The 27,667-nt window shown below is 50.1% G+C and overlaps 1 protein-coding gene across 1 annotated transcript in view; it reads left to right on the top strand.

The window, feature by feature from the left end:
• Tln2 (talin 2) overlaps nucleotides 1-27,667 on the top strand; it is a 419,972-nt gene that overhangs the window by 353,262 nt on the left and 39,043 nt on the right. Inside the window, exons 43-50 of the mRNA XM_051156732.1 lie at nucleotides 3,467-3,613; nucleotides 8,483-8,584; nucleotides 10,958-11,077; nucleotides 16,579-16,725; nucleotides 20,606-20,772; nucleotides 21,484-21,667; nucleotides 25,785-25,910; nucleotides 26,106-26,222. Coding sequence (XP_051012689.1) covers nucleotides 3,467-3,613; nucleotides 8,483-8,584; nucleotides 10,958-11,077; nucleotides 16,579-16,725; nucleotides 20,606-20,772; nucleotides 21,484-21,667; nucleotides 25,785-25,910; nucleotides 26,106-26,222 — 1,110 coding nt within the window. The remainder of the gene's footprint in view (nucleotides 1-3,466; nucleotides 3,614-8,482; nucleotides 8,585-10,957; nucleotides 11,078-16,578; nucleotides 16,726-20,605; nucleotides 20,773-21,483; nucleotides 21,668-25,784; nucleotides 25,911-26,105; nucleotides 26,223-27,667) is intronic.

The following is a 27,667-nucleotide window of genomic DNA, read 5'->3' as shown; positions in this document are numbered from 1 at the left end:
CGCCTTGAACGAGCACAGACTGGGGAGGTGGCTCAGTCAATAAAGTGCTTGCCCCCCAAGAGTGGAGACCTTAGTCCAGATCCTCAGAACCCACGTGCAAAACTGGGCACTGCAGCATGCATGTCACCTCAGCACTGGAGACCTGAGGCTGAAGACAACACCTAAAGTCAACCTCTGATGTCTGCATCCGTGTGCACATGTACACATGCACCTACACATACATTCACACACCTGTAAGCATGTACACAAGGCGTGCACACACACACACACACAGAGAGAGAGAGAGAGAGAGAGAGAGAGAGAGAGAGAGAGATTGGAGAATAAAAGAAAGCAAACCTACTAGAGAATTCCTCAGCTCAGCTCCAGGGCAGACAGTCATGTGGTTTCTTTCTGGGCTATCCGAGAGCAACAACACTTCCTGAGGGGTTCAACGGTCGTTCTGTGATTTACTGATGCCTTCCCACAGTTGTTAAGGTCAAGCCCTGGATTTCTTCCCTTCTATAGCATTCTTGATGCCTGCCCACAAACTAGGTTTGTCCACCTGCTCTCAGTGAGCCAACTATAGTGACAAGGAATAGTGAAAGGCGGAGAATAATTCATTCACTGCTGTCACATTGAGAAGAAGAACAAATAACCAGAAATCTCTCCCAGGAAGAGATTTCAAAGATGGACTCGGGAGTTTATGTTTAAACAGACAAGAAGGCACGCACAGCTAAGCGATCCACGTCATGGCGTGGACCCACCCATCACCGTTGTCTGCTCCAGCCTCTCCCGCACAGTGGCCTGACTCGTTGGTTTTCAAAACTGTGTAAAATCTCTTCCTAGGAGACACTTAGCTCTCTGACTGGCACTAGGCCTCAGCCTTTTCCTTCTCCCCACATGAGATCGCTGGGCAGATCCCAGTTTCTTCGGCAGCATTGTTTCAATGGTCTGTCAGCCTGAGGGAAGAGCACAGGCATCTCTCTGCAGAATAGCCCCACTCCTGTCAAGAGTTTGCACTCCTGACACCTTCGAAGGCCGTGGGTGAAAGCAGGTCTCTGATGGGTAGCCGTTCACCTCTCTCCTAACGCGTGGTTAGCTTTAAGGTGTCACGAAGAATTTGTGTCAATAGTGTTCTCATTGTGGCTGCGATGCAGAGGAAAGCACCCCTTCTGTCTGACCTTGTGTAACGAGAGTCTGTGGCTTAGAAGCTTTCTCTGGGGAGCTCTGTGCAGGAATGCCACCTTTAAGACTTGTGGCAGAGTAAAGCAGTGTACACATTCTCTTTTACTCTTTGCCGTGAAGCCCATGAGCCTGCGTCATGAGCGTATTCACTCCTGTCCTGAAGGCAGAATTCCATGTGTCTGGACAGTGTTGATACCAGAGATGGGAGGAGGAAAACCACCAGCCCAAATTACCGGCCAAATTAATTAATATAAGCAGTTAATTATAGTAAGCTTTCTTGTTTACGTACATGGGCTGCCTCCCCCTAAGGTGGAGTTTGAGAGGAAGATAAGGCTTTTATAGCTCAGGGGTAGGAGGTTTCCAAGTAGGGGATTTGGTGGGCAAAATAGGTGGGCTTGCAAGAGCAGAACATCATAGCAAGTTAGTTCTTCCTGAAACAAAGACACAGTTGTAAGGAGGGCGTAACAGGGTAGCTGTAACACCAGGTAGTCCTAACAAGGTAGTCACACGTGGCCATAGAACCTTTTGGAACAAAAGTAGGGCTGCAGGCTGGAGAAATGGCTCAGAGGTTAGGAGCACTGACTGCTCTTCCAAAGGTCCTGAGTTCAATTCCCAGAAACCACATGGTGGCTCACAACCATCTATAATGTGATCTGATGCCCTCTTCTAGCATGCAGGTTTTCATGCAAGCAGAACACTGTATACATAATAATAAATAAATAAATCTTTTTTTTTTTAAAGTACAGTTGCATGATGATTATAAACAACGCTTTCAAACAAAGATTCCTGGAACCGGCAGCAGAGCCATCAGTAGTTAAGGTGACAGGTGGAGCAGAGCCCAATCCTCGAGAAACAGAGTTAATCACAGACAGGAACGAGTCTTGTTTGTCTTAACTCTAAGATGACTTGTAAGCCTAAGATGGCAGCAGGCTGGCTCTCCAGCAGGTGTCCCTAGGACAGCTGCGTGCAGTGTGGTTGCCATCCTAGCAGATGCCATAGTTGAGGAACTCCTCTTGCCTCCCGGGGCCTTTCAGGTCAGACAGGCCCACGACACACCCTCCCTCTTCATGGAGTTCTTTGACCGGGGGGAAAAAAAAGGCAAGGAGCTCTCCTCCTCTATGACACCAAAATAAAGATGGGCCAAAGTAATCACACCGCCGAGTGTCATAACCGCAGCTGTCGCAGGGGCAGACCTGGTGCTTGAGGGCGCTGCGGTTCTGATGGTTTAGTCACTGGCACTGGGTTACACTGCACAGAGTTCCCGCTAGCCTGCCTGTCTTCTGCCCAAGGCACCTGCACCTTTACAGCCATTCAGACTTACCAGAGCGTGGGTTGCTTACCGTCCTCCCCGTCTCACTGAAAAGGAAGCCAAGCCCTGGCATGTAGCAGGTTAGCGGTAGAGCACAAACATAGGTTTTCTGCACCCATAGCTTAACTCTTTCCCCGACATCTTCCTGCCTCCCACGCGAGGCATCCTCTAGGGAGTCCTGCGCTGGCACTGTTTTGTGCCCGTTCCCTCTCCCACCCTTGATGTCAGCAAGTCTCCAGGGTGCTGCCTGGGGACATGTAGGTGCTCCGTTGTTATCTGCGGGGCTTCGGCCCTTGGAGGACTTCCCTCAGCTAGCCTGCTGGGGATGCAGCAGGATCACTTACAACAGAGCTCCACAGCCTACTGGGCTCCCTGCAGACTCATTTCTCTTGTATATGCACCTACACTTCCATAATCCAGTTTGTTTATACAAAGAAAAGGAGATAGTGTGCTGGCATGTGTTATGAAAAGCATTTTTTCCTTTGTATTATGTTTTTGTTAAATGAATAAATGTGTTGATTTGTGTATTTAGGAACCCGTGGTGTTCTCTACCATCCTGAACAAGCAGCGTATAAATATAATCTTGCAGTTTGGTGGCTCCATTTTTCTTTTCTCTTTTCATTGTAAAAAGGGATTGCTTTTGATTCTGCAAGTAAATGTATAAAATCGGGGGAAGAAAACATTTCGGATGCATCGCGTAGCTGTTCTCTGGGATGTGGTTTCTCCTGGTGCCTGCTTGTTTGCTTTCAAAAGTCTCACTACACTGTTGGAGCCAGCCTGAAACTCAAGGGCCTCTTGCCTCAGTGCTCCCCCCGCCCCCCGCCCATGAGTGATGGGCTCATGGGCGTGCATCAACCATGCCCAGCCTTGTCTTCTGGTTTCGTTTGTTGGTTTGTTGGTTTGTTTGGTTTTGGTTATTCTTCACAGATGAAGTGATTCTTAAGAGTGAGCGATGCTTCGTGCTACCTAAGACATGCTTAATCCCTTCCTCAGGCACAGCACACCCACGACGCCATCACAGAGGCTGCACAGCTAATGAAGGAAGCTGTGGATGACATCATGGTGACGCTGAACGAAGCCGCCAGTGAAGTGGGACTGGTGGGAGGCATGGTGGACGCCATTGCGGAGGCCATGAGCAAGGTAAGCTTAAACTAGCTCCAGCTCTCTCATGTACCGTCCCTACATGCTCTTCCCTGGGAAATGGATTGTCAGTCAAGACCAGCAAGCTGTCTTTTCCTGGAGGGTGTAGTTAATGAGCAGATGGCCAGTCATAGGTCCAACATATTATTCTTCCTTCATTATTAATTCATTAGCTTTGTAAACCACTGCACAATTATTTCCAGTTTATATGTGGTTGAAAATAGACACTGTGACAGTGTCATTGGCCACCCTTGTGTGTAAGATGGAAGTAATTACTTACACCTTGTGTCCTCTTCATAGGCTGTGATGGGGTGCAAACTCCAGGAGGAGTTAGGAAATGATTTCCAAGTGTTGGCCTTTGGAAGGGTGATTTTAAAATTGGGGAACTTTCTAGAATGCAGGAGCCTGGACTTTACTCCTGACTTGCTCTATCTCAGTCTCAACTGAGTGGAGCCTAGGAATCTCTGATGGGACTTTCAGAAATCTTATGCTTTTGATATTTACTTAAATGCATAAAAGATAGCTGGGTGTGGTGACACACACCTTTAATTCCAGCACTTGGGAGGCAGAGGCAGGCAGATCTCTGTGAGTTCAAGGACAGCCTGGTCTACAGAGAGAGTTCCAGGACAGCAAGGCTACATACACAGAGAAACCGTGTCTCAAAACAAACAAACAAACAAAAAGGCATAAAGCCCTAAGCTCTCAGAGGCAACAGGCATAGGAGAAAGCACAAGCCATTTTCTGGCATTGCATGCCGTCAGTTGACAATGCTTCAGACTGAACAGGGCCTCCACTCCATGGTTTCTACTTTTCCTGAAAGGATTATGTCTCTAGCCATGCACTTTTAACATTCTTGGGGTAAACAGTTGTTATCAGCCTGCAATGGCACAGACAATAGTGTTAGTGTCTGTCAGGGAATGCCTACTGCTGGACTATGAATATACCAGTGTAGTATTTCAGGATAACATGTGGTCTCAAAGTGCTGATTTAGAGATTAGCCACCTCTGTCTCCATAAAGAAATGACACCCTGCAATGGTCACTAGAGGAATGGCTCCCCACCTCCCGCCATCATCTGCACACTGAAGTAGCAAGCCTGGCTTAGAGAGCGCCTCCCTTCGGAGACCTGAGGCTCCACTTTTCAGAGTCTCCTCTGTCAGTGTCCACTATGTGCTGCCCGTGCTTCAAATACAGATGGCTCGGCAGACAATAAGTGCATCTCCCCTTTTCCTCGAGGCCACCGGGTGGGGCTCAGGAGGCTTTGCTTGACTTTGAGGACAAGAAAGCAGCAGAACCTTGGAAACAAAGCCGCACGGTCCACCAGGGATGTTCAATCATGGTGCCTGTGGTTTCCTAGCAGCAGTTGAAAATCAAATGAGCCTCATTTTCTTTCCCACAGTATTAATGTAAATATAGGAAATGTCCTACAATGCCCATAAAGTGGAAGGCAGGCCCCAAAGTCTCTCTTTGATGCCCAGGAGCCTCACATACTGTGATGCCTTAGCTGCTGTCACACAGCTGGTATCACCGTTCCAGCACTCCCTTCAGAAATAAGCCTGGTATCTCTTGATGGTGCCAGGAGCTGCTGGCAGCAGAGGCCACACACGAAGGGTAGCTCTCTCCTTCCTGCAACATACAAACTGGGATTTCATTGCTCTCCACTAACTCCTACTTTGGTCATTGAAGGGACTTGACAAGAAGCAGCCTAAGGGAGGACGGGTTTGTCTTAGCTCGCAGGTCGAGAGGTACAGCCCAGCGGCTGGGTAAGGCACGGGCAGCAGGAGTGTAAGGCAGCTGGTCACACTGTGTTTGCATGAACGCTGGCTGGCACTCAGCTCACTCTCACTTTTCTATTTGCTCTAGAACCTCACGACCCATGAGACGGCCCACATTCAATCTTCCCACCTCAGTTAACTCAGTGTAGAAGCGCCCACACAGACATGCTCACGGTCTTCCCCCTAGGCGATTCTGCTGTTAAGTTGACTCAGTATTAGCTGTTACATTACCGAGCTTGGCATCCAGGGCACCACACCTCACCTCCTCGTCACCCTCCATTTCCTCAGCCCGTCACTGGGGCCTTTAGGTGAAGTGCTGTCTTGGATCCTTTGGGCCTCGAGCCACATGTCAGCAAGCAGCGGGCATTGTATACCTGAGCTTCACTAAAATGGCTGAAACATGAAGTTAATTCTATCTTGGATGCCGTTTTTTGGCACCTCGGAGTTTCTGTCATGGAGGTGTCCTAAGGATTTATGAGCTGATGTGTTAGTGTGAACACCTGGGCTGTGTGCAGGCTAGCCGTGGAGCTCTTGATTTCTCCGGTCAGGGAAGTGGTGGGATTCCATTCGATCGTGTGAATGTTTTTTCCTTCTCTGTTTTTGTTTCCTCCATACCTTTGGTGCCAAGTAAGTAAGTAATAACAGAAACAAAGTACAAACCTACCTGTCTCCATCCCTGATGGTTCATTAACGGTCACAAACTACAAAGGTACAAAGGCTAGGTTCCTGGAATAAAGAAGACTTCCTTCAACTAAGTTTGAGATCCTAAAACAGTTTTGTTCTTGCCGTTCAGGGGCTAATGTTTTGCTGTGTTTTACCTTCCCTTTACCACCAGAATGCTAGGCTGCCCAAAGTTAGGCCAGTCCTATCTCAGTCAAAGGAGCCCACCAGATTGCCAACACTTGAAAAGATGTACTGTCAGTTAATGCTGAGTGAATGAGTCCCCAACCTGATCCATAGGATCCGTGCTGTGACAAGGGTGCCTGGTGCCATCTGTCTTGACAGGTTCCCCTGTGGTTCACACTGATAGTTTCATGAAAACTTCTTCCTGGCACACACAGCCACAGTGCCAGGTGATACGTCTCTGTCTCACAACACAGTTTGTGCCTGCTTATGACACGTAGCCCTTACTAAGACACTGTCTGACATGCCCTCAGTTGCCTTCTCAGCACACGGCTCTAAACCACGTTGACAAAGAGCTGCCAAGGAGATCTTCTCAATTGCCTACCCAGGTGCCGCCACGATGTCCAGACTCCTCATCCCACAGATCTGGTCCCTCACTCCCACCCGCCTCCGCATCCCTTCCCCTTTGATGATACTGTTCTTTCCATAGCTGTAGGCTCAATTTTCTTCACCAATATATTTTATTAACAACTTAGTAATCTAGCATATGTCATTTATAACCCAACTAACCAAAACAATAGTAAAAGAGGATTAAGGAACACAATAACAAAACCGTAAGGATATCAGTTCTGAGGAGTGATTCTCCTGGCATACTGGAGTAACCAGAACCTGGAACCCCAGCAGGAGCCAGAGCCCTGAAGCCTTCCCTCGAGCGGTTCTCTCTAGGAACATCTTGAAGTGGAGCGATGAACAGCCGAAACTATCCCAAGCCTCCAATGAGCCCCGCCTCCAGTTCTGGGCTCATTTATCTATCTCCTCCCAGGGTCTGTTCATGGGCAACAATCAAGCTCCTGCACAAGGTGGTTGATCTTCTAATGGATTAACCTCACCTGTTCTCTCACAAGACCATTCTGATCCCACACTTGGGATCCTAAAAAACAGGTTTATCTCTCCTTCATCTCCCCCTTTCTATTTAATAAAATAAGTTATATACAACAAAATAAGAATTATCCATTAAGTCAACATTTACAAGGACCAGTCCATTTGTAGTTAACAATTTTTAAGAAATTATTCCACTATCCTATGCTACTGATTCTTTTAACTAAACTTTTTTTTTTTTTTAATTTAAAAAAAAAAAATTTTTTTTTTTGTGGGGGGGTTTTGGAGACAGAGTTTCTCTGTGTAGCCTTGGCTGTCCTGGACTCGCTTTGTAGACCAGGCTGGCCTCGAACTCACAGAGATACACCTGCCTCTGCCTCCCGAGTGCTGGGATTAAAGGCGTGCGCCACCACGCCCAGCAATAATTAAACTTATTTTAATACTGTGCCTGTCTAGTCTTCAACCTCATCAGAGACCCCAGAAGGAAAAACTATCTAATATAAGGGAAGGGCAGGCAAGCAACTTCCAAAAGCATTGACAGGACAGAGAGCCGACTATCTGGACAGTCACATAGTCCTCTGCCTGTGCTGACTTCCACACACTTTCTTGCCTTTCCTGCGATACCCTTTGGGTGCTGTACAGCATCATTCTAATAGAGATGGTGCCGGTGCTGAAGTGGGTAGCCTTTTTCTTCATTGGTGTTGTTGACGTCTTTTCCTCTTCCTCTTCCTCATTTTCTTCTTCTCCTTCTCCTCCTCCTTTTCCTCCTTGTCCTCTTCCTCCATTTTCATAGTCATCCTTTCTTCCTTTACGTAGCTCTTGGCCAGGTACATTTCAGTTGAGTTTTGCCACAGCTGTGTGATACTTGGAAGTTACCAATGAAGGACCTGAGGCCCAGGGAGCCTCTTGAGAGCCATCCAGGAAGCTAGGATCAGCATGTCCCCCACCGTCCAAGGGACTGCTCAATCTCACTCGCGCACACAGCCATCTTGCCCTCCTCTTAATTGCTATTGCCCCTAGAGGCAGGGACGCCACAGGTTGTTCTTAGCCCCTGAAGGCTTCCTTGCTCTTAGCTTCCTGTTGACTTAGGCCATCACTAGGCATCCCTGGGCACAGACAGTGGTGGACGGTAGTGTCGTTATGGAAGAAGTCCTTGGTGATGTAGATTCTGCCTCCTCTGCCACCTCGTCTTCCACACCTGGGTGTCTTACGTGTACCTCCATTGCGATTCTGATCGGAGATACTGGGGCTGAGTTTGTACAAAAAACCAAAGCCTTCTGAGGGGCTTTCTATTTATCCTAAGTTTCCAATTCTTACAAGTACAGCCTGTACTTGGCCAGGCTTCTCATGGCTCCTGGGTTCTCTTCCCTGCAGCTGGATGAAGGCACACCTCCTGAACCAAAGGGAACATTTGTTGACTACCAGACAACTGTGGTGAAGTACTCCAAAGCCATCGCCGTCACGGCTCAGGAAATGGTAAGAAGCAAAGGAGCTGCCCCGCCCACTGTGGGTTGCCCTTCTGCCCACTGCCATCTGAGCCTTCCAATCTGGGATCTGTGCAGGATGCTGGTCCCCCCACCCCCAGACGCCATCTCCTACTTCTTCTCTGTGGTCTCAAAGCCCCAACAAGAAAGAATCCAAGTTGGCTGAGATTGGGGCATGGATGCAGGACACAAAGGGGAGGAGAGAGAAGGCAGGAAATGAGAAAGAAGGTGGCATGAGAAAGGAGAGGTTCCTCAAGCTCGAAGTGTTTTAATAGATTTAAATTCTAGCATAGGAGAAGATATTTGGGACTAAAATAGTAAAAGGAAAAAGCTGTCTGACAAAATCAAATTATAACACTCAGGCAATCAGTCTTTTAGGCAAAATTAGTGTGGTTTATTTTTTCTTAATTCCTGACAGCAAGAGCGGTGTCACTTTTGAAAGTAACTTTCTCCCCACTGGAACATAACTCAGACAACACTGTTCTGGGTGAATCTTCATACATGGCACTGGGAAGCGCTCTCCTGACATTACACAGTTACGTGAAGGATGACAGATGAGCTCTTCTGAGAGTCAGTGCACAGAAAATGTTCCTCTCCACTTGCAGTCCCAAATGCTGTAGATTAGAGAGGATTGTCACATAAACCTGAGTCAGCAATTGAAGTGGCCTAAACTGGAGCCACCAAAGCACAGCTCTCTCCCTGGCTCTGTCATGTAATGGTGTGTCCACTAGAGGTTGAGCTTGGCCCACGCAGGGTCCCTGCCTGCTCTGCTCATACATGCCAACTCATACCAGGCCTGCTGTTTAAAGGAGTATGGCCTGAGGGAATGAGGTAATAGTTACAGTCACTTTGGAGTGTTGTCCTACCCAGAACTGTCCTTCTAGGGGAGGAAAGGGGACAGATCAAAGGCCCCTTTCTGTGCAGTATGGCACTGGGAGGAGGCATTTTTGAGTGGCCTCATGAAGTTTCCGGAGAGTCTTGTGGGCCAGGCTTTGAGCCAGGCTGTCCCTCATCTCTCAATACCTGTGACTGTCAAAAAGCCCACCCTCCAGTGTATGGTCACCCTGAGGTGGCTAGCCTGGCACTCTAGGTTGGAGCTAGCCCCTGTTCACCTGTTGGGTGAAGAGTCTCTGTGTTCTTGGTGACAAGGTGCCAATGGCACAGCTCAAGATACACCCTCATCTTTTGTGATCCTTGGACTTGAGTCCCGTGACACTGTATCTTAAAACATGCCTTATTCCCGCCCCATTAGATACGAAGCCATTTCAAGGGGCTTTTTAAAAGTCCTTTAAGCTAGGCATAGTGGCACATGCTTGTAATTTCAGCCCTTAGGAGGTAGGGTAAGAGGGATTGAGAATTCAAGGTCATCCTTACCTACATACTGAGTTTGAGGACATCTGGATGAGACCTTGTCTGAAAAAAAAAAAAGAAAAGAGCGCTTTAAAATCAAGGTGGTAAAAGGCCACAGATGGGGCCAGGAAGGTGGCTTAGCTGGTAAAGATGTGTGTAACCAAATTTGACGACATGTATACAGTCCGTGGAACCCGCACGGTGGAAAGAACTAACCCCTATAAGTTGTCCTCTGACCTCTACACATGCATTGTGGTGTACATACACACGCACGCACACACACAGATAAAAATAAGTTATTTTTTAAAGAGTGAGGAAAGAGTTACGACAGGTATGAAATTCCTAAAAAAAGAGACAAAGACTGCCTTTTAGGTGACTTTTTTGCTCATGGCTAAAGCTCATGGTTAAAGTAGGTAACATTAAACTGAGGCCTGCTGTTCTGAGGCATGGGGAGACAGGGCCATGCGGGCCATGGCAGACCAGCATGTCTCTGGCAGCTCCCTGTCATGCTTAGTCACGAGTTCACCCGAGTTCCACTCCCTGATGATGCTGGCTCCTCCACTGGGTTTCATCCTTGACTTTGTGACAGCCCTGTCCTCAGATCCTCTTTTGCCTGCGTCCCCACAGAAGCCCGGATCAGGGAACACCAATCACTGACAGGACTCACTCCCCAAAGTGACCCCTTGTGGGGGTTCCTCTGGTGACCCCTTATCACAAGCTCCCTGAGATTGGCCCCTGAGGACCCGGCTCCACACTGCACGGCCTTGCACGCTGAGCATGTACCCATCTGGCCTGTGTCACAGGGCAGTCACGGCCCTGGCCTGTCGTGTGCAATGTAGCATGGGCTTCGCTTGAACTGCCCTCCCCAGTGCCCAGCCCCTCGTGCAAGGCCTGGCCTTCCCCTTCCCCGGGGGCTGAAAGTCAGGAAACCCCTCAGCTTCCCGGGGTATTAACACGTGGTTCTGATGCTTCTCTTTGTGTATGTATTTGTGTCTTGCTTGTTTTCTTTTTCCAGATGACTAAGTCGGTTACTAACCCGGAGGAGCTGGGAGGCCTGGCTTCACAAATGACCACTGACTATGGGCACCTGGCTCTCCAGGGCCAGATGGCAGCAGCCACCGCCGAACCAGAGGAGGTCTGCCACCTTAAGGCCCCTATCTTAAGAAGGAAACTCATGGTGCCATTCCTGGGGACGGGAGAGGGGAGGACCCCGTAGCCTAGTTCCGCAAGGCCCCAGCCCAACAGCCAAGACCAGGTTTCATTCCCATCACTATGTAACTGACACCCCAGATTCACTCAGCCCCAAATTGTGCCCAAAACCTGGATCCTTGCTGAGGCCAGCTGGCCAAGAGCTAGGGTCCCGTGGAGAGTGGGCTCTCAGATGGAAGGGTTCTGTTTACTATATTCTGCCAGGCCCTTTGCAGCTGTCCATCACCGTCCTCAAAAGCCCAAGCTTGGGGCTGCCACTTCCTGCTTCCTGCTCAACACTCCAACAAATATAAGACCCACATGTGGGGATCTCATCTCCCCTCTTTTGGGAAAAGGCTGCTTGCATGGCACAAAGCCCACCCAGCCCATAGGTTCAGGACCCACCGGCTTTCCTTGTCCCTTTGCCTAGGGTAGTGTAGACATGGCCTCAGCAGGTCTATACCCGCTTAGTCTTTGAGTGGCAAGTTTATCCACTGTCAGAGAGCAGGCATCACTGGAAGCTGTGAAGAATGGGCTGGCACTGGGACCGGGCAGCACAGCTGGGGACCCAGAGGGGGCCTGGCGGCAGCTTTGTTAGTGTAAACACCTAGAAAGGGTGTCTAGAGCCCAAGAAACCATGTGGCTTCTTAGAGAAAGTTCAGTCTGAGAAACAGAGTGATGGAGGGACTACGGGAACACGGAAAGACCCAGGTAACTATGTTCTGTGAAAAGCAAGCTGTTCATTGACTATAAGCCGTGTTCAGAATTTTCCTGACCGTTTGGGGGTGTGGAAGCCACAGGTTTGTAACTGGTCTGCTCGTTCCCCTGAAATGACAGCCTCTGTTCTCGCTAGACCAGTGCTGCTGACTCTGCTGGGAATGGTCAGGACCAAATGTGCCTAACAGAGGCTTCTAGAAGCAACTGTAGAAACACAGACTCAGAACAAAGCACTTTCTAATGTGTGTCATAACAACGCATGTGAGCAGGCGTGTCATATATATGTACTGAGCTGCATATATGTCTAGCATGGGGTTCCTTCAGTTTCTAACCAAGCCCCTGTCTTCAGATTGCAGAGTCAGTTAGGCCTCAGCATGAATAAATTGCATTTGTAATAAGTACGTTAAGTCACCAAAAAAAAATACTGAATCTTGGCTCCTTTTACATAACTCCCCTCTCCTCCTCTTTCTCGTCCTCCTCAACTTCCTCCTCCCCCTCATCTTCCTCCTCCTTCTTATCCTCTTCCTTCTCTTCCTTTTTTTTTTAATAGTCTCCTTGTTTTAGTAAGACTAGACTATAATTCTAGTCTGTAATTTATCTAGACATATAATTCATTTGGTCAACGTGTAATTTTGAAGTTTGTAAGCAAAGTCGAAGAGAGCTTGTGTTACAGGAACATATTTCCTTGTGAATGGGGATTAAAATCAGAGCCCACGCTTGCCAGGCAGATTTGGCCCCCTCTCCAGGGACAGCTTTGCACTGGGATCCACTCTCATCTGTCTGGATTTAGAACACTGGCCGCCCTTTTTCGCAAGGGTAAAGTTCCCCTGAGCAGCCCACCCCAGTGCCGGGAGCAAGCAGAGCCTTGCTGCAACACAGAGTAAGGGACAGCACCGAGGCAGCAAGGCAAAGACTGCCTCGCTAGCCGTGCGATGCGTCACCTTGCGTGCAGGTGCTGGGTTTTGGCCTCTGGCATTGTCAGTGAGGTTTGCTGTCTTCAGCAGAGCATCCTGAGATGTATTTTACAGTCCATACACAAGAGGCAGTATGACCAGGTGCCAGAAATGGCAGCAAGACTCTAAGGTTACCATTGGCTTGTGCAGGAAAGTTCTCTGTGTGTGTTTGCCAGACAGATGCTTCCGGGGAAACTGAGAAGGTTAGGAGGTCCCTGAAGCAATGTAAGGTTTTGGTTATTTTTTTTAAAAAAAAACATACCAAGATTGTGGAAGTTTTTTGGATACCCGAAAGGGCCCCACATCCCAACATGTGAAAATATTTACATGTCGGGCAAGCTGGAACCCTTTCCTGCCCAGTCCTGCGGGTGTGCCCTGCAGAGTCCACATTCTGGTCTTTTCCACAATGTGACAATTACAGGAAAAGCTGGGCCTCTGTCCTCAAACATCAAACAGGATCTTTCTCTGTTTATTTTTCCACGGAAAACTCAAGACTTTGTTAATAACGCTGTGGAAAGTCTTCAGGAAAGTGAAAGCCCCTCTCTCTGGCTGCTTTGCAAGTTAAGATTAGTCCCTCTCCGGCTGCACATGGCTGTAAGCTTAGTGCTGCGGGGCAGACACAGGAGGATGCCTGGGTCTTGCTGGCCAGCCAGCCTAGCCAAATAACTGAGCTCCAGGCTCAGTGAGAGACCCTGTCTCAGGGAGTAAGGTGGAGAGAATCAGAGACAGCTGCCATTGACCTCTGACCTCTCTCTGCATGTGCACACATAGAGGCGTGCACCAGCAAACACGCGCACAGGGAGAGATGGGACTGAAAATGAGGAGGAGGGAAAGAAGGAGAGATTGGGACCCTAGCAGCTACAGCTCCAAAAATACAGATTTAGTGACTGTAGCTGTTGTCTCTGGGGTGAAAATCACGTCACCACTGTGTGAGCCAGGGAGAACGTTTAAGTTCCTGCTCAGGAAACACAGCCTGCACCTCAGGTGGGATGGATGTGCATTCTAACATTTTCTTTAAAAAACAAAACAAAACAAAACAAAATCCACCTCAAAACTACCTGTCTGGAGAGAAGTGCAGCCCGGTTCTGTTGGTCACACTATTTGTTTTCCATTTCCTTTTCTAAGTTGATCTGACAAGTTCCGCGGCCTCCCTTGTCTAAATCTCAGAGGCTCCTCGAGGCCAGCAGCTCTGGACCACTCGCTTTTAGCTTTTAAAGTATGGGAAAAGTCATTTATTTTCTTTTCTCATGAGCAGTAGAGGGAAGATGAGCCGCCTGTTGTAGTTGACGCTCCCGGGGGGCCCCCTGCCCCGCTCTCCACCCCCCCCCCCAGTCAGATCTAGTTTCACCAACGCCAGCTTGAGGCTCAAGTAATGCTTTCCTAAAGTTGCCAATGTAAAACCCCAAGTTGTGTGTGTTTGAGCAGCATTTCTCCATAACAAACAATGGCCGTACACTCAGTCCACGCTGAGGATCCTGCAGAGCTGGGCCAGACTCGCTGAGAAGCTTAATGCTGCCTTGGGCACGGGGCAGTCATTAATGTTTATCAGTTGAAACACGGTCTTAAAAGTGTGTTCCCTTTCTAGAAAGCTCCTCCGGCCATAAAAATTTCCAGCGAAATTGCCAGCAGACTGTGGTGGCTCTGTGGTCCTCTTGTGTTTGAGTGTTCCATCGGCTCACAGTAACCTGGGAAACTGGGGGTGCTAAGTGCCAAGCCCAGATGCTGTGGCAGGCACTGTCCACTTATCCTCAACAAAGCGTGTGAGACAAGAAGGGTCATTTGTTTTCCTCATTTCAGGGATGATCAGTCGGAAGCTCAGGAAGCTTAACAAAATTCCATTTTTATTGAAACCACTTTAAAAAACTCGAATAAGAGGGTTTTGTTTTGTTTTATTTTAAAATTCTCTGCTGCTGCCGTTACTGCTTCCCTCTCCCCTGACGTCACCAGCAGTCCCCTGTCACTTGGGGATCTGTAGTCTTCCTTCATGTAAGGGCCCACACTTTTCATTTAGTGCTGACCCTTGAATACTTGGTGTTAAACTTAGTGGGCGCATTTAAGACTAAGTTGAGTTTGAAACTAATGTCACATCCTCTGACTTCACTATGATGTCATCGATGAGCCACTGACATATCTTGCAAAATAGATTTGTCTTCTACTCTCAGCACTTGGGAGGCTGAAACAGGGGGACCAAGAGTTCCTGGCCAGCCTGGGCCACAGGGATTGACTCCATCTCAAACACAACTGTTTGAATGGCATCGCTGCTGTGTGGGTGAATACCTCCCACCACCCCCTCGTTGGTGGTATGTCCTTGCTGCATCAGTCCAAACGTGTGGACAGAGCTAGCATGTTGTAAAAGGCTACCTCTTGTGTTGTACATTACACAGAGGGGGTCAGTAAGACAGCCTTCGTGATGGGGAGCCTCTGTAGGACCCCAGGGCAAACACTAGAGGACACCCAGAGAGCAAAAGCTCACCTTTGGGTCTTACGAACTTTCTGCTAAATGGATTTCGAAGCCCCATGTCCCATCCCTTCCTAGAAGCGGTCGGCATTATCTACAGTAGGAAACCAAATATTGGTAATCCTTCCCACTTTCCAGGGTCACTCTTCTCTAAGCTTTGACAAATGAGATAAAAGCAGGAGACATCATCCCCTGGGCCAGAATCTCCCCAGAATTATTTATAGTATCTGAAACCTCGTGGTGAACATTCTTATAGATGCTAGAAGCTGCTGCCCTGGCTTCTAGCTCTTGTTGGTTCTTGACAGGAGCACTGGCCCGTGTTTCAAGTGTTTGCATGCTTTGGGAAGGTGGAGGGAGGACCTAGGACAGGCTTAAAGGAGGCAGCTGGCAGCCTAACTATGGAGAAGCTTAATCCACTTCTTAGCCCTTCTGATCACCCAGCCCAGCATCCTTACTAGATCATGTGCCTGGGCTGGGACTGTAGCTCTGTTGGTCTAGCCTGTGTAAGACCCGGGGTTCCGTCCCTAGCCCCACAGAAACTGGCTGTGGTGTAGCACGTGGCCGTAGTCCCAGCCCTTGAGAGACAGAGGCAGGGAGATCTGAAGTTCAAACTCACTTCAGCCACAGTCAGTCTGAGGCCAGCCTGAACTCTGTGAGATCCTGTCTTAATTTTTTTTTTTTAATAAAGTAAATAAATAAGACAAGATGCATGTCTGCTAACCTTTTAGAGCTGAAATAGGAAAGCCAAGCCTGGCTCGGGGACAGGAAGCCTGGCCTCAGTGTGATTACTGTCCCCATGCAACACAGCTCAGGAAAAGGGTGTTATGTTTGGTAAATATATATATATATATATATTTAATCTGGCCACTTTACAATATGCTCAACACTGACGGTGTGCTTTGTTCTCACAAAGTGAGACATACAGAAGGGCCTTGCACGCTGTGGGGACTCAGTAGATGCTTGTTGAATGAATTAACACAACTATCACACAGAGTTTGATCTGAGAAGCATCCATTCCTGTCAGGTAGCTTGGGATCCAGATGAGCTAGACCCTCAGAAAAGATAAACACACATCAAGAAGGCATTATGCTGTCCCCATGAGCTACAGGCTCGCTTAATGGAGGCTGTGGGCATTTTTACAGTCATTTTAACAGGAAAGTAAATCACTACATTCCGGACCTCGCCAGACAGGGGTTCCAAACAGAAGTGGAATTTTCCTAGCTGGGCTCCCGGAGGGCACAAGAGAAATTTTCCACCTAGGGCAGGCCTCAATGGCAGGGTCCCTCACACACCTTCCGTCTCCTGGCTTTGCCTCTGTAGATCGGATTCCAGATCCGCACACGCGTGCAGGACCTGGGCCATGGCTGTATCTTCCTGGTGCAAAAGGCGGGGGCCCTCCAGGTGTGCCCCACAGACAGCTACACCAAAAGGGAGCTGATTGAGTGTGCCCGCTCCGTCACTGAGAAGGTAAGGGGGTCCCCTCTGGGTAAGATGGAAAGAGCCATTGTGCTGAGCATTGGCATTTAATGTGACCAGCTCTGGTGGGGACGAAACCAGAATTAGTCCCGCTGAGGCGGCTGCCTCCCTCTCCACCCAGGTCCTCCTGGGTGAGGATGCTATCACAGGGCCTTCTGTGATCCACAGGACCTAAGCAATTCAGGGGAAAATGGAGGCAGGCCCCGGGAAAGTCATGATTGCTGTCACCATACGACAGGAAGGGGGTGTTGTGCAGGTAGCCCCGCCAAGGTCAACATCAGAAGCCCACTGGTGTCACAGCCTACCCAGTAACTGTCGGTCTCCCTTCCTGGAGAGTTTCCGAGTGCTGTGAGCTGGGACAGGACAGTTGAAAAGGAGCTAGGTGAATGGTACAAGCTGAAACCCCAGCGTAGAGAAGGCCAGAGCCGGAGGAGCCAGCCTGGACTGTCCAGTGAGACCCTGGCTCCAGAGGCAAAAGCACATGAACAGACTGAAATCCACTTGGTGTGTAACCTCTTCATTCATATGCCATGATGCAGAGTGGGCTCGGTGACTCTAGACAGTCAGCTGATGGTCCATAGAGGAGGAGGAGAAACCAGCCCTGGACTTCTGAGCCACAGGGCTGCTTCTCGGAAACGTTGTGGGGAGTGTGGTCAGCAAGGCTTGAATTGCTTATCAGTCACATCACCTTTCCAAGCCTCGGTTTCCTTGTCCATAAAATGAGCACACACATTTTATAGTCTCTGACTTGCAGGATCAAGGTGTGTAAAAGTGGCTCGTAGTTAAACATTTAACAGATTCCAGCCACTGCTGTCTGTGTGCTTTCCTCCAAAATTTGTCAGTCCCATGGCAGTTTTCTAGCTAACAGCCTCACCACCACCACCACCACCGCTGGATCCACCCCTCATGCCCAGTGGCTCCAAGGATGCAAGCCCCTGTCCTTCCGTGGTAGCCGTTGCAGCTGGGAGGAGTGCAGGCTGGAGCATCTGGGCTCTGCAGTTCCTCTTCACTCCCGTGTGCATAGAACTCCGCATTGTTCAGAAACTTGGCAGCAAGGCCAGAGGGCTGGGCAGAGGAAGCACTCCGCTCAATGGGAACCTGCTTACAGGGGCTGCTCTGTCAGCCAGTCCTGGACAAGGCTGAGCCTCCATCTGGCTGCCTCCCCCACTGCCCACAGGACTGGCCTGCTTCTGGGCTCTGCAGTAAGAGTTGAGTCTCTCGGCAGGAGGAAGGTGCCTTTCTGCCCTTCAGGGGCCCAGCTGCATGCAGGATCACTTTGAGCTTGCCTTAGTCCCCTCACTGCCTGTCATGGCAGAGCAGACTGACTCAGGGTACATGGAGAAGGACGGAGGTGAGGCAGTGGCCAGTTTCTAGCAGTTAGCCTTTTGGCTGCTGCTTGCTGCAGGTCACTCTACCTGGGCGTCATATTCCTATGCATCTTGTGATAATAAAGAGAAGATCCCTCATCCATGAGCCCCATGTCGCTGTGCCTGACCCAGTGTCCATATTCAGTAAATACCTTTGTGTCCATACTCAGTAAATACCTATTGTGTGCACACCTTCCATGGTGGGTAGGGCTGTTTCTGGACTCTTCTTTCAACCGAGACTCTCTCTTACACACACACTCCCAGGCCTTTGTCACCATCTTAAGAGATCTTTCTAGAAACTGCTGGCTTCATTCTCAGACCAGCTCTGTGCCAGCCTTAATGTCTTTTCCTGGTGAGACCTTAGTGGCATCTAACGAAGGGTTGGACAAATGAGGGGGTGCCCCAGTTTCATTTGTTGCTATAATAAAACACCCCAACATAAAAGCATCTTAGGGAGATGAGAAGGCTCAGAATTGCAGGTTCCAGTCCGTCCATTTGTGGGGGGGAATCTCCACAGCAGGGACGTGGCGGCCAGTTGTAGGATATCCGCAGTGAGGAGCAGAAGGAAATGAATGTCTGTGTGCTTAGTGCTCAGCTAGCCTTCCCCCCTCTTACACAGGCCAGCGCCCCAAACCAGGGAGTAGTAACACCCACAGTGGGCTCGCCTCAGTTAGCCAACTAAGGAAGGATCCAGCCCCAAACCAGGGAGTAGTAACACCCACAGTGGGCTCACCTCAGTTAGCCAGCTAAGGAGGGATCCAGCCCCAAACCAGGGAGTAGTAACACCCACAGTGGGCTCGCCTCAGTTAGCCAGCTAAGGAGGGATCCAGCCCCAAACCAGGGAGTAGTAACACCCACAGTGGGCTCGCCTCAGTTAGCCAGCTAAGGAGAAGCCCAGAGCTAGAGAGTTGGTAGCAAGAGCAGCAGTTACTCTTCCAGAGGACCTGGCTCGAGTCCCAGCTCCCACGTGGTGGCTCACAACTCTCTGTAACCCCAGTCCCAGGGGCTATAGCATCCTCTTCTGGCCTCTTGGGTGCAAATGAACTAAAATTAAAAAGGAGGGAATCCCTCACAGTCAGCCCTCAAGCCACCTGAGCTAGACAGTCCCTCGGGAGGCTCTTTCCGGTGAGTCTAGGTTATGGCAGGTTGGCAAATAAAAATCTGCCATCCCAGGAGAAGAAACAGTTCTTTGTCGGCTTCTCTTGGATAAAATGGTCCCTGTGTCCATCCTGCCAAACTACACCCCGCAAGTCTCCTGAGGCCCAAGGGGCATGACGAAGAACATCCCCATGCCTCTTATCCACGCCGTGACTCCCCTGTTTGGGCAGCATGCTTCAAGAAGTGTATTTACCTGGGACGAACTAGCCAACTGGTCTAGCAGAATCTGTGAGCTTTCAGCGAGAGATCCTGTCCCTTTCCATCCGTCCCACCCCACCAACACCACTTAGGGGGGATGTTTTTGGGGGAGCAGTTTGGTGACTAATTGTAGAATACACCCAGGGGTTGACCTCTGCCCCTTGTTCCCACCTTATGCATACATGCACACACAGGTGTATTTACACAGCTTTCTGTGGATCAGCTGTGATCAAGAATAGCCAGTGTGTACAGGCAGAGATGGAAGAGCCTTTAGCTGCCATGCAACTCACTGTTTCTAGGACAGTGGCCTGTCTTGAGGACAGGAATGATGTGCTCTGAATCCTTTGACAGAGCTCCCTCTCTGCAAAGAGAATAGAGAGGCATCTTAGAGGGGACCTGGAGCCATCTCACAGGATGAGGTGCTGGAGGCAGACCAAAGGACTGACCTGGAGTGGGAAGGCAGACGTGTGGGGACCTAGGTAGCTGGCAGACATGGCAGATGGTGCACACATGGCTTGGTTGTGAAGAGGGTGTGGGGCAACCAGACTCTGATTGTAGCATGCTGCGAGGGAACAGGAAGGGATGAGGGTAGAAGCTGGAATCCAGGGCTTCTGATATGGACCGTTCTGGAATGAAGCCCTCAGCCAACATGCCGGGCCCTCAGGACCGCATTACTGCTTAGCGGTGGACCATGATGTGCGGAGGCCCCACTGGGACCCACTCTGGAAAGTGGCCTGTCCTGCATGGCAAGGTGAATGATGGGTATTAGCAGGAGTTGTTCCTCTCAGACCTAACGGAAGGGGCAGGAACAGCCACCCACATCTCAGGGGCCTAACCTGATCCCCCAGAGATTTGGTGAGTACTGCCCTCCAGGGACTACTTATAACCTACAAACACCTTCCTGGGCACTTTGCACATGTTGTGTTCTGGTTAATGGTTTTACAGTCCAGGAAACTGAGGCTTGGTGAAGTAGGCTGCCTACAGCCAGGTGGCCTGTGACTGGCAAAGGGAATTCAGACCGAGGCTCTTTCACCTCTGAGCTGCATCAGCTCTGAAAGAGGGAATTCAGTATTTGCAGCGATGGTATGCCTTTTAGTCATCTTCCCCCCATTCCCTGGCTCCCCTCACGTCACCTTTCTGCCTTACAGGTATCCTTGGTGCTCTCCGCTCTCCAGGCTGGGAACAAGGGGACCCAAGCATGCATCACGGCCGCAACTGCCGTTTCAGGGATCATCGCTGACCTGGACACCACCATCATGTTTGCAACGGCTGGGACGCTGAACGCCGAGAACGGCGAGACCTTCGCAGATCACAGGTACTGGCAGAGCTTCCAGCCGGGGTGTCTGAAACCAACAATGGCGTTTGCTCACCCCACCCGGACCCAGAAATGTGAATTATCCATTTTGATAGCAACAAGATACTCTTTGAGAAATGTGAACCACGGGGTCAGAATAAGCTCCTTGTCAAAGTTAGAAACAGCCTCCCCCATCAGAGGCGAGCCTCTGGATGTTTGCATATGAGGGAGTTGCCCCTCAGACTGCCCACAGACCCAGCAGGACCAGGAGAGGCACATTTGGATGTCCCAAAGCCTGCTACCTCCCTGGAGCCCTCATGGCATGTCCAGCCCTTTGTCTCCCCACCCCAAGGGCTGTGATGAAGGGAAGATTCCCTGTACTCTGCTGTCTGTTCTGGATCCTGGCCTCACGAGTTCCCAGGCAAGATGTACAAGCTATGCGCCCTTACAACCCAGTGTAAGTGAGGAGATTTGTGGGCCCCCCCGGAAGACGCCGAGCTCCCATCTAGATACAATGCCGCGTCCTTCTCTGGGGCTGTGCTCTCACTCCCCAGGCTCTACCTACTGTTTGAGTCTCCAACTTCATATGCAGGGAAGACTCCCCCTCCCATGGAGAGGGAGTGGACCACTCTCATCCCAAAGCCCCTGGGAAGGAATTTCCTTCCTTCCCAACTGCAAGTGAGTAAGTTCTGCTCCGTTTCTCCTGTCTCTCTGGCCGCCCTGCTTTCTAAGGGAGAACATTCTGAAGACAGCCAAGGCCTTGGTGGAAGACACGAAGCTGCTCGTGTCAGGGGCTGCATCTACTCCCGAGAAGCTGGCCCAGGCAGCTCAGTCCTCCGCGGCCACCATCACCCAACTTGCCGAGGTGGTCAAGCTGGGGGCCGCCAGCCTGGGCTCCGATGACCCCGAGACCCAGGTATGTGTGGGGCCTGGGGAACCTTCCTTCCTCTTCTTCCTACACACACAGTTTCGGGCTTTAGAATGGGGTATGAGCGAGCAGCCTTTGAAGCGAACAGCGCATGCGTGTGCTGTTGGTTGAGGAAGCTGGTAGGGAGCAGTTGATAGAGATGTGGACTGTGACAGCCCATGGCTGTGAGAGGAGCCTAAAAGGGTGAGTCAGCCAGGTCCAGGGAAGAGTTGGCTGCAGGAGACATTGGTAGGATGGAGGACGGGGAGGAGTGACAAGTGTCCCATGGCCAGGCTGGAACGGTGTGCAGCTTCATGAAGCAAGACATCAGAATGTTAGGGGGCTGAGGGAGCGCAGCGGCAAGAGTGCTGGGAAGCAGCCGGACGCCCTGGGCCGTGACTTCTGTTCCCGAGGTGGCAGTTTTATTGAAATGGCCTATCTAAGCCTTAACTCCCTTTCCAGGTGGCGGTCACTGCAGTTTTTTCACATTTGAAACCCACACGCCTTATAGGGCAGCATCTGGCACTCCCTGCATGCCGCGTGTGCAGCAAGTCCGTGTTCTAGCGGTCTCGAGCTCCCAGCCTCCCAGAATCCTCAGTAGACCCTCTTGCACTCCTGCACACAGAGCGGCGACTGCCTTCATTGCCGCCGCCTGCACTGCACAGCAGTCTAATCTACAGAGCCCCACGCTAGATATCACTTGTCCTTCAGGTCCCCAGAGGGTAGCAATGGCTGTGCTAATTAATTCGGGCCTGCCAGCCTTGGTCCTGGGTACCCTGCCCCTTCAATTCCCCCTGACCTCTGAGACAGTGGAGCCCCATGAGGAACATTTTTTAGGTTTGCTTTTTTTTTTTTTTTTTTTTTTAAATCCCCCAGCTTGGTTTCCTCTGACAGCACTGGAGTTCAGAGGCGCTGTCTCTCTGCACAGTACTTTTGCAGGAACCCGAGGTGGTGTTCCCGCCCTGAGGGGAAGGAAGGAAGAAAGGAGAGGCCCTGATACTGTAGCCCCCTGTGTTCCTCTCACCAGGCTGATTTTGAAGAGAAAGAGTGTGGATCTTTCCACACAGAGAGAAATGTGTTGAATTGCTGTGAGATTTTGTTTTCTTTTAAAAACATTTTAACAAGTTGTATTAGGCATAAAAAGTAGAGAATCACAGAGTGAGTTCTTACAACTTGAATCTTCCTCGACTCCTGGCATTTCTTTCCACTTTCCCCTTGTGTGCAAGCTGCTCCCCCAACTCTTATTTGTGTTTATCAAGGTGAGATCCCTCTAGCATGCTGTTAGCCTCCACAGACCTTTAACTGCCCTGCAGGGGTTCTTAACTACCGGCGCCATGGTGGCCCACAGATCTCCAGAGCTTAGTCACCCTGCTTAGTTGGAGCTCCTCCCCGCCCCTCCCCCACCCCCACCCCTCAGTTCAAGCTGTTCCCCCTCCCAGGCTGATTGTTGTGAGTGCTGTAAGTCATGCCTGCTTCTCCTTCTGTGACTGACTTCCTCCTTTAGCCGAGGGTCCCAGAGGTCCAGTTGCATAGTGTAGAATTTCCTTTTTAAAAGCCAGTTAATATTCCACTGTGTGCGGCTACATTTCCTTTATCTGGCCATCTACTGATAGGCGCCTGGTTAACGTCCCCGTACTGACTATTGCGAATGACGCTGCAGTGGACCTGGGAGCTCTGGTCTCTCAGATGCTTTTGAATCAACACTCAGAGAAGGCTTGCCAGAAGGTTCTATTTCTTCACCTGGGGGAGGGGCAGCTACAGTGTCCTGTACTCCTACCAGCAGTGTGTTAGAATTCTCAGTATTTCCCCAGTGCGTGCCCCTCACTTTGGTAACAGCCTTTCTGAAAGGTGTGAGGTGCATGTCCCTGTGGCTTTGATCCGAGTTCCTCTAAACTTTATTCACATCAAGCATCTCTTCATAGATCCACTGTTTGTTTTTTTAATGTCTTCTTTGAGAAACATCTGTTTGAATGTTTTTCCTAGTTTTTAAATAGTTTTTTCCGAGGTATTGCTGTATGAGTGCTAATGAGGACACCACCTTGTCTTGGCTACTGGACTCCAGCTAACATGCAGAAAGGACATTTTTCAGAGATGGTTTTTTTAAATTAATTTCATTTAAATAATTAAGAAATCTTTAAAAATGTTACTGCTCTTATTTTTCTTTGTTTTGTTTTTCTTTAATTATGTGTGGGTAAGCATGACTGCGTGTACATATGTACACATGAGTACAGGTGCCCAAGGAGGCCAGAGGCATCCAATCCCCTGGAACTGGAGCTAGAGACAATTGTGACTACTTGATAGAGGTTCTGGGGAATCGAACTTGGGTCCTCCAGGAGAGCAGCAAGTGTTTATAACTGCTGAGCCGTTTCTCCAGTCCCCTGAAGCACCAGCTTCTAATGAGAACTCACTTAGAAAAAAATGGGTGGGGGAGGGGCCGCCAGCAAGATGGCTCAGCAGGTGGACCGCCTCCTCCAGGGACCTGACATCCTGAGTTCCAGTCCCAGAACCCACACAAAGGCGGGAGAAGAAACCAGCTCCCCAGTGTTGTACTCTGACTGCTACACCTGTGTGGTGGCACAAGCACTGATAGTAATAAAAAACTTTTAATAAACAAAAATCTGCTCAGAACACAGTGTCCCCTCTGCATGTCAGTCACCAGTCAAATAACCAGGATGGGGCGGGACTTCCTGGATGCTGATGAGAGCAACAGCCTTGATTTGCAATGCCTCTCTCTCCTGTACCTCTTCACTATGTAGGCTCAGGAGAGAGTCAGACCTTCACAAACCCCAGCCTGAGCCTGTCGGTGATGCATGGGCCCGGGGGTGGGGGGCTGCCCTGCATGTGAGGTGACACAGCAGAGAGTGCAGAGGATGGCAGAAGGCGGCAAAGTCACAGTTTTTCTGTGTCAGGCTTTATGTTTGTTATTGCGGTTGGTCCTCACGGCAACTGAGTGCAGTGGGAAAGGCTGGTAGTGCTAATTCTGCTTGTGGATGAGCCAACCCAAGAGTGTGGAGGTTAAGGCTGTGGTACTTAGCATCACGCTGACCAGAGTCCATCCCAAACCCACCACTCCTGGCTTTTGGGCAATGACCCACTTCACGTCAGTTCTCAGGAGGAGATCAGTTGTGGATGAGTGAATAAGTTAACTGGCGCCATAGGCTAATACTGCTGTAGGGGAACACGGGCCATCTGACAGCCGTCTGGTATTCAGAAGGTAGGCTTTTGCTAGGGTAGTCAAGATAGGTCTTTTGGGACATATGTTCAAGCTGAACCCGAAAGATGGAAAGAGCCAGGTTCCAGATAGAGGAGAGCGACAGTGAAGACCGTAAGCAGCGATGAGGTGAGACTTCCCAGTGGGAGAAAAACCCATGTGTCTGAACACGGTGTGGGCCAGAGAATTGCAGGAACCAAAGCCAGAGAGGCAGACAGAGTGCCGTGGGGGCCTTACTGCCCAGCATGAAGCTGACATTCTGTTACCTTGCTTTGGGGGGAGTGATGGCCCCTGTTGCATCTGCTTTAGCGGCCTTCATCTGGTCAGAGGCAGCTTGTTGGCAGAACTGGCGGCGAGGAGGCCGTTTCTTCAGATGCCAGCGTCAGCATCAGCATCAGCCTTAGCCTCAGCATCAGCATCAGCCTTAGCCTCAGCATCAGCATCAGCCTTAGCCTCAGCATCAGCATCAGCCTTAGCCTCAGCATCAGCATCAGCATCAGCCTCAGCATCAGCATCAGCCTTAGCATCAGCATCAGCATCAGCATCAGCCTCAGCATCAGCATCAGCCTTAGCCTCAGCATCAGCATCAGCATCAGCCTCTACTTCAGTGTCAGGCTATACATTTAGTGCTCAGCCTCAGCCTTAGCATGGAGCCTCAGCAGCAGGAGTAGGACCAGCCTCTCTATTAGCTTTATCGTCATCACTCGCAGCAGCAGCAGCAGCAGCAGCAGCAGCAGCAACGAGATCAGCCTCCCTGAGCCACAGAATCTCCGAGGGTGGCTTCCTGGGTGGTGTTGTCATGGTGAAGGATGTAAAGCTGCTGGTGCAGAGACTCCTCCTTCCCCGCATCCTTGCACCCTAGCAGAAGTCAGCAGCGAAGCCCATCCTCTCCTCACCAGATTCCTGCTCTTTCAGGTGGTGCTGATAAACGCTATCAAAGACGTGGCCAAGGCCCTTTCCGATCTCATTGGTGCTACCAAGGGAGCTGCCAGCAAGCCAGCTGATGACCCCTCCATGTACCAGCTCAAAGGAGCCGCCAAGGTAGAGCAGGTCTCCAGCTGGGGCTGAGCATGCAGAGACATGGGGATGTGCCAGGCTGTTGGGAAGATGAGCATCTGATCTGCTTCCTTGTGTGAAGGGAGGAGATGTCCTCCTTTATGCCATTTGGTCTGGTATTGGGAGGGTCAGAAACTGCACCTCAGACAGCGTACTCTGTGCTTATCTCCTCCTGGGCAGGTGATGGTGACCAATGTCACCTCCCTTCTTAAGACTGTGAAGGCAGTGGAAGATGAGGCCACCCGGGGCACAAGGGCACTTGAGGCCACCATCGAGTACATAAAACAGGAGCTCACGGTGAGTACCCAGAAGTTGCCACCTTCAACTAGCTGCCACTGTCAGACATGTGCCTGCCACACAGGCTTCCCTGCAGTTTTTAACTTAAAGAGCTTTTTTTTACCAAAACTTCCGGATTGGGGAGCCTTACTCATCTGCCTTCTGAGAGCATTTGTAGTTGGTTACCTGTATGTCACTGAGTGTGGCTAGGTCTCCTGGGACTGTTTGTTTGTTTGTTTGTTTGTTTGTTGTGAATCAAGGGTTCACATAGACCAGGATGGCCTCAAACTTCTATGTAGTCGAGGCTAACCTTGAACTTCTGATCCTCCTGCCTTTACCTCCTAAATGCTGCCTAAATCACAGGTGTGCACCACCATGCCTGGTTTTATGTCCTGCCAAGGACTGAATCCAGGGCTGCATGCATGCCAGGCAAACACTCTACCGACCGGTCAATATCCTTAGCCAGGGTGCAGCCCTATATCCCTAGGATTCGAGTGCATCACTTAGGACAGTCCAGGCTTCATTCCGCCGAAACGACAGCATGGCACCAGCTAGAGCATACAGATGTCTGGCCAAGAGAGAAGCCCGAATGGCAGCTTGCACAAGCCTCGTGTCCAGGTTGTTGGGACCGTGTGCGTTCTTTCTCATCATGTTGCTGTTGGCAACAGCCCATGTGTGAGTGGCAGTTTGAGGGTCATGGTTGGGGAAAGGCCTAGATGCTTTTAAGTGAGACATTGCTCAGGATCCAGGCCCTCTGTTTGAGGCATTGCCCCCTCAGAGACACTAGCTCTGTTGGTTCTCGCTTCACTCCAGCCCTGTAGAGTTACTGGCACCTGGAATTGCTACAGTAGAAATGTCCTCTCTCTCGCCTCTGTGCTCAGCACAGGTGCTCATCAACTCTTCCTGATCCCCACAAGTAGAAATGCATCGGAAATGAGTGGCTTTGCCCCAAGGTTTCTTTGAGGTAGGTTTGATTACAGATGTACTTCTTAGGGGATATGCAAGTACTTGGGGACTCTGCATCTGCTGCAGGGTCCCCTGTGAAGACAACATGGGGGAGCAGCGCTAGAAACGAGTGACTCTCCTGGTATTATGGTGAGTCCTGGCTTCTTTTGTCCTGCCTTGAATGGAGCCAGCTTAGGAGAGGCAGTTAGTTCACAGCTTGAAAGGAGAAACTGAAGAATCCACAGACAACTCGAAAGCAGGTGATTTCTTAAGGATGCTGTATTGATGCCACAGGGTGGGCGTGTCCTGCCTGAGGGCTGGACACAGGCTCAGACAACTGTACATGCCCTGTGGTAGCAATGGAAGGGAATGTAGACTGTCCTCCTGGGAAAGTATAGACACTTGGTCATTGTGAGTGTAGCATAGTGGCTCAGAACTCATCCACACTGTTTAAGTTGAAAGGATGAGGAGATGGCTCAGCAGTTAAAACAACTGAGTGCAAGCGTGAGGACAGGAGTTCA

This window comes from Acomys russatus, chromosome 14 (genome assembly GCF_903995435.1).
Source record: "Acomys russatus chromosome 14, mAcoRus1.1, whole genome shotgun sequence".
Lineage (NCBI taxonomy): Eukaryota > Metazoa > Chordata > Mammalia > Rodentia > Muridae > Acomys > Acomys russatus.
The sequence above is the reverse complement of the archived record's forward strand: the minus strand, read 5'-3'. Positions and strand labels throughout refer to the sequence as shown.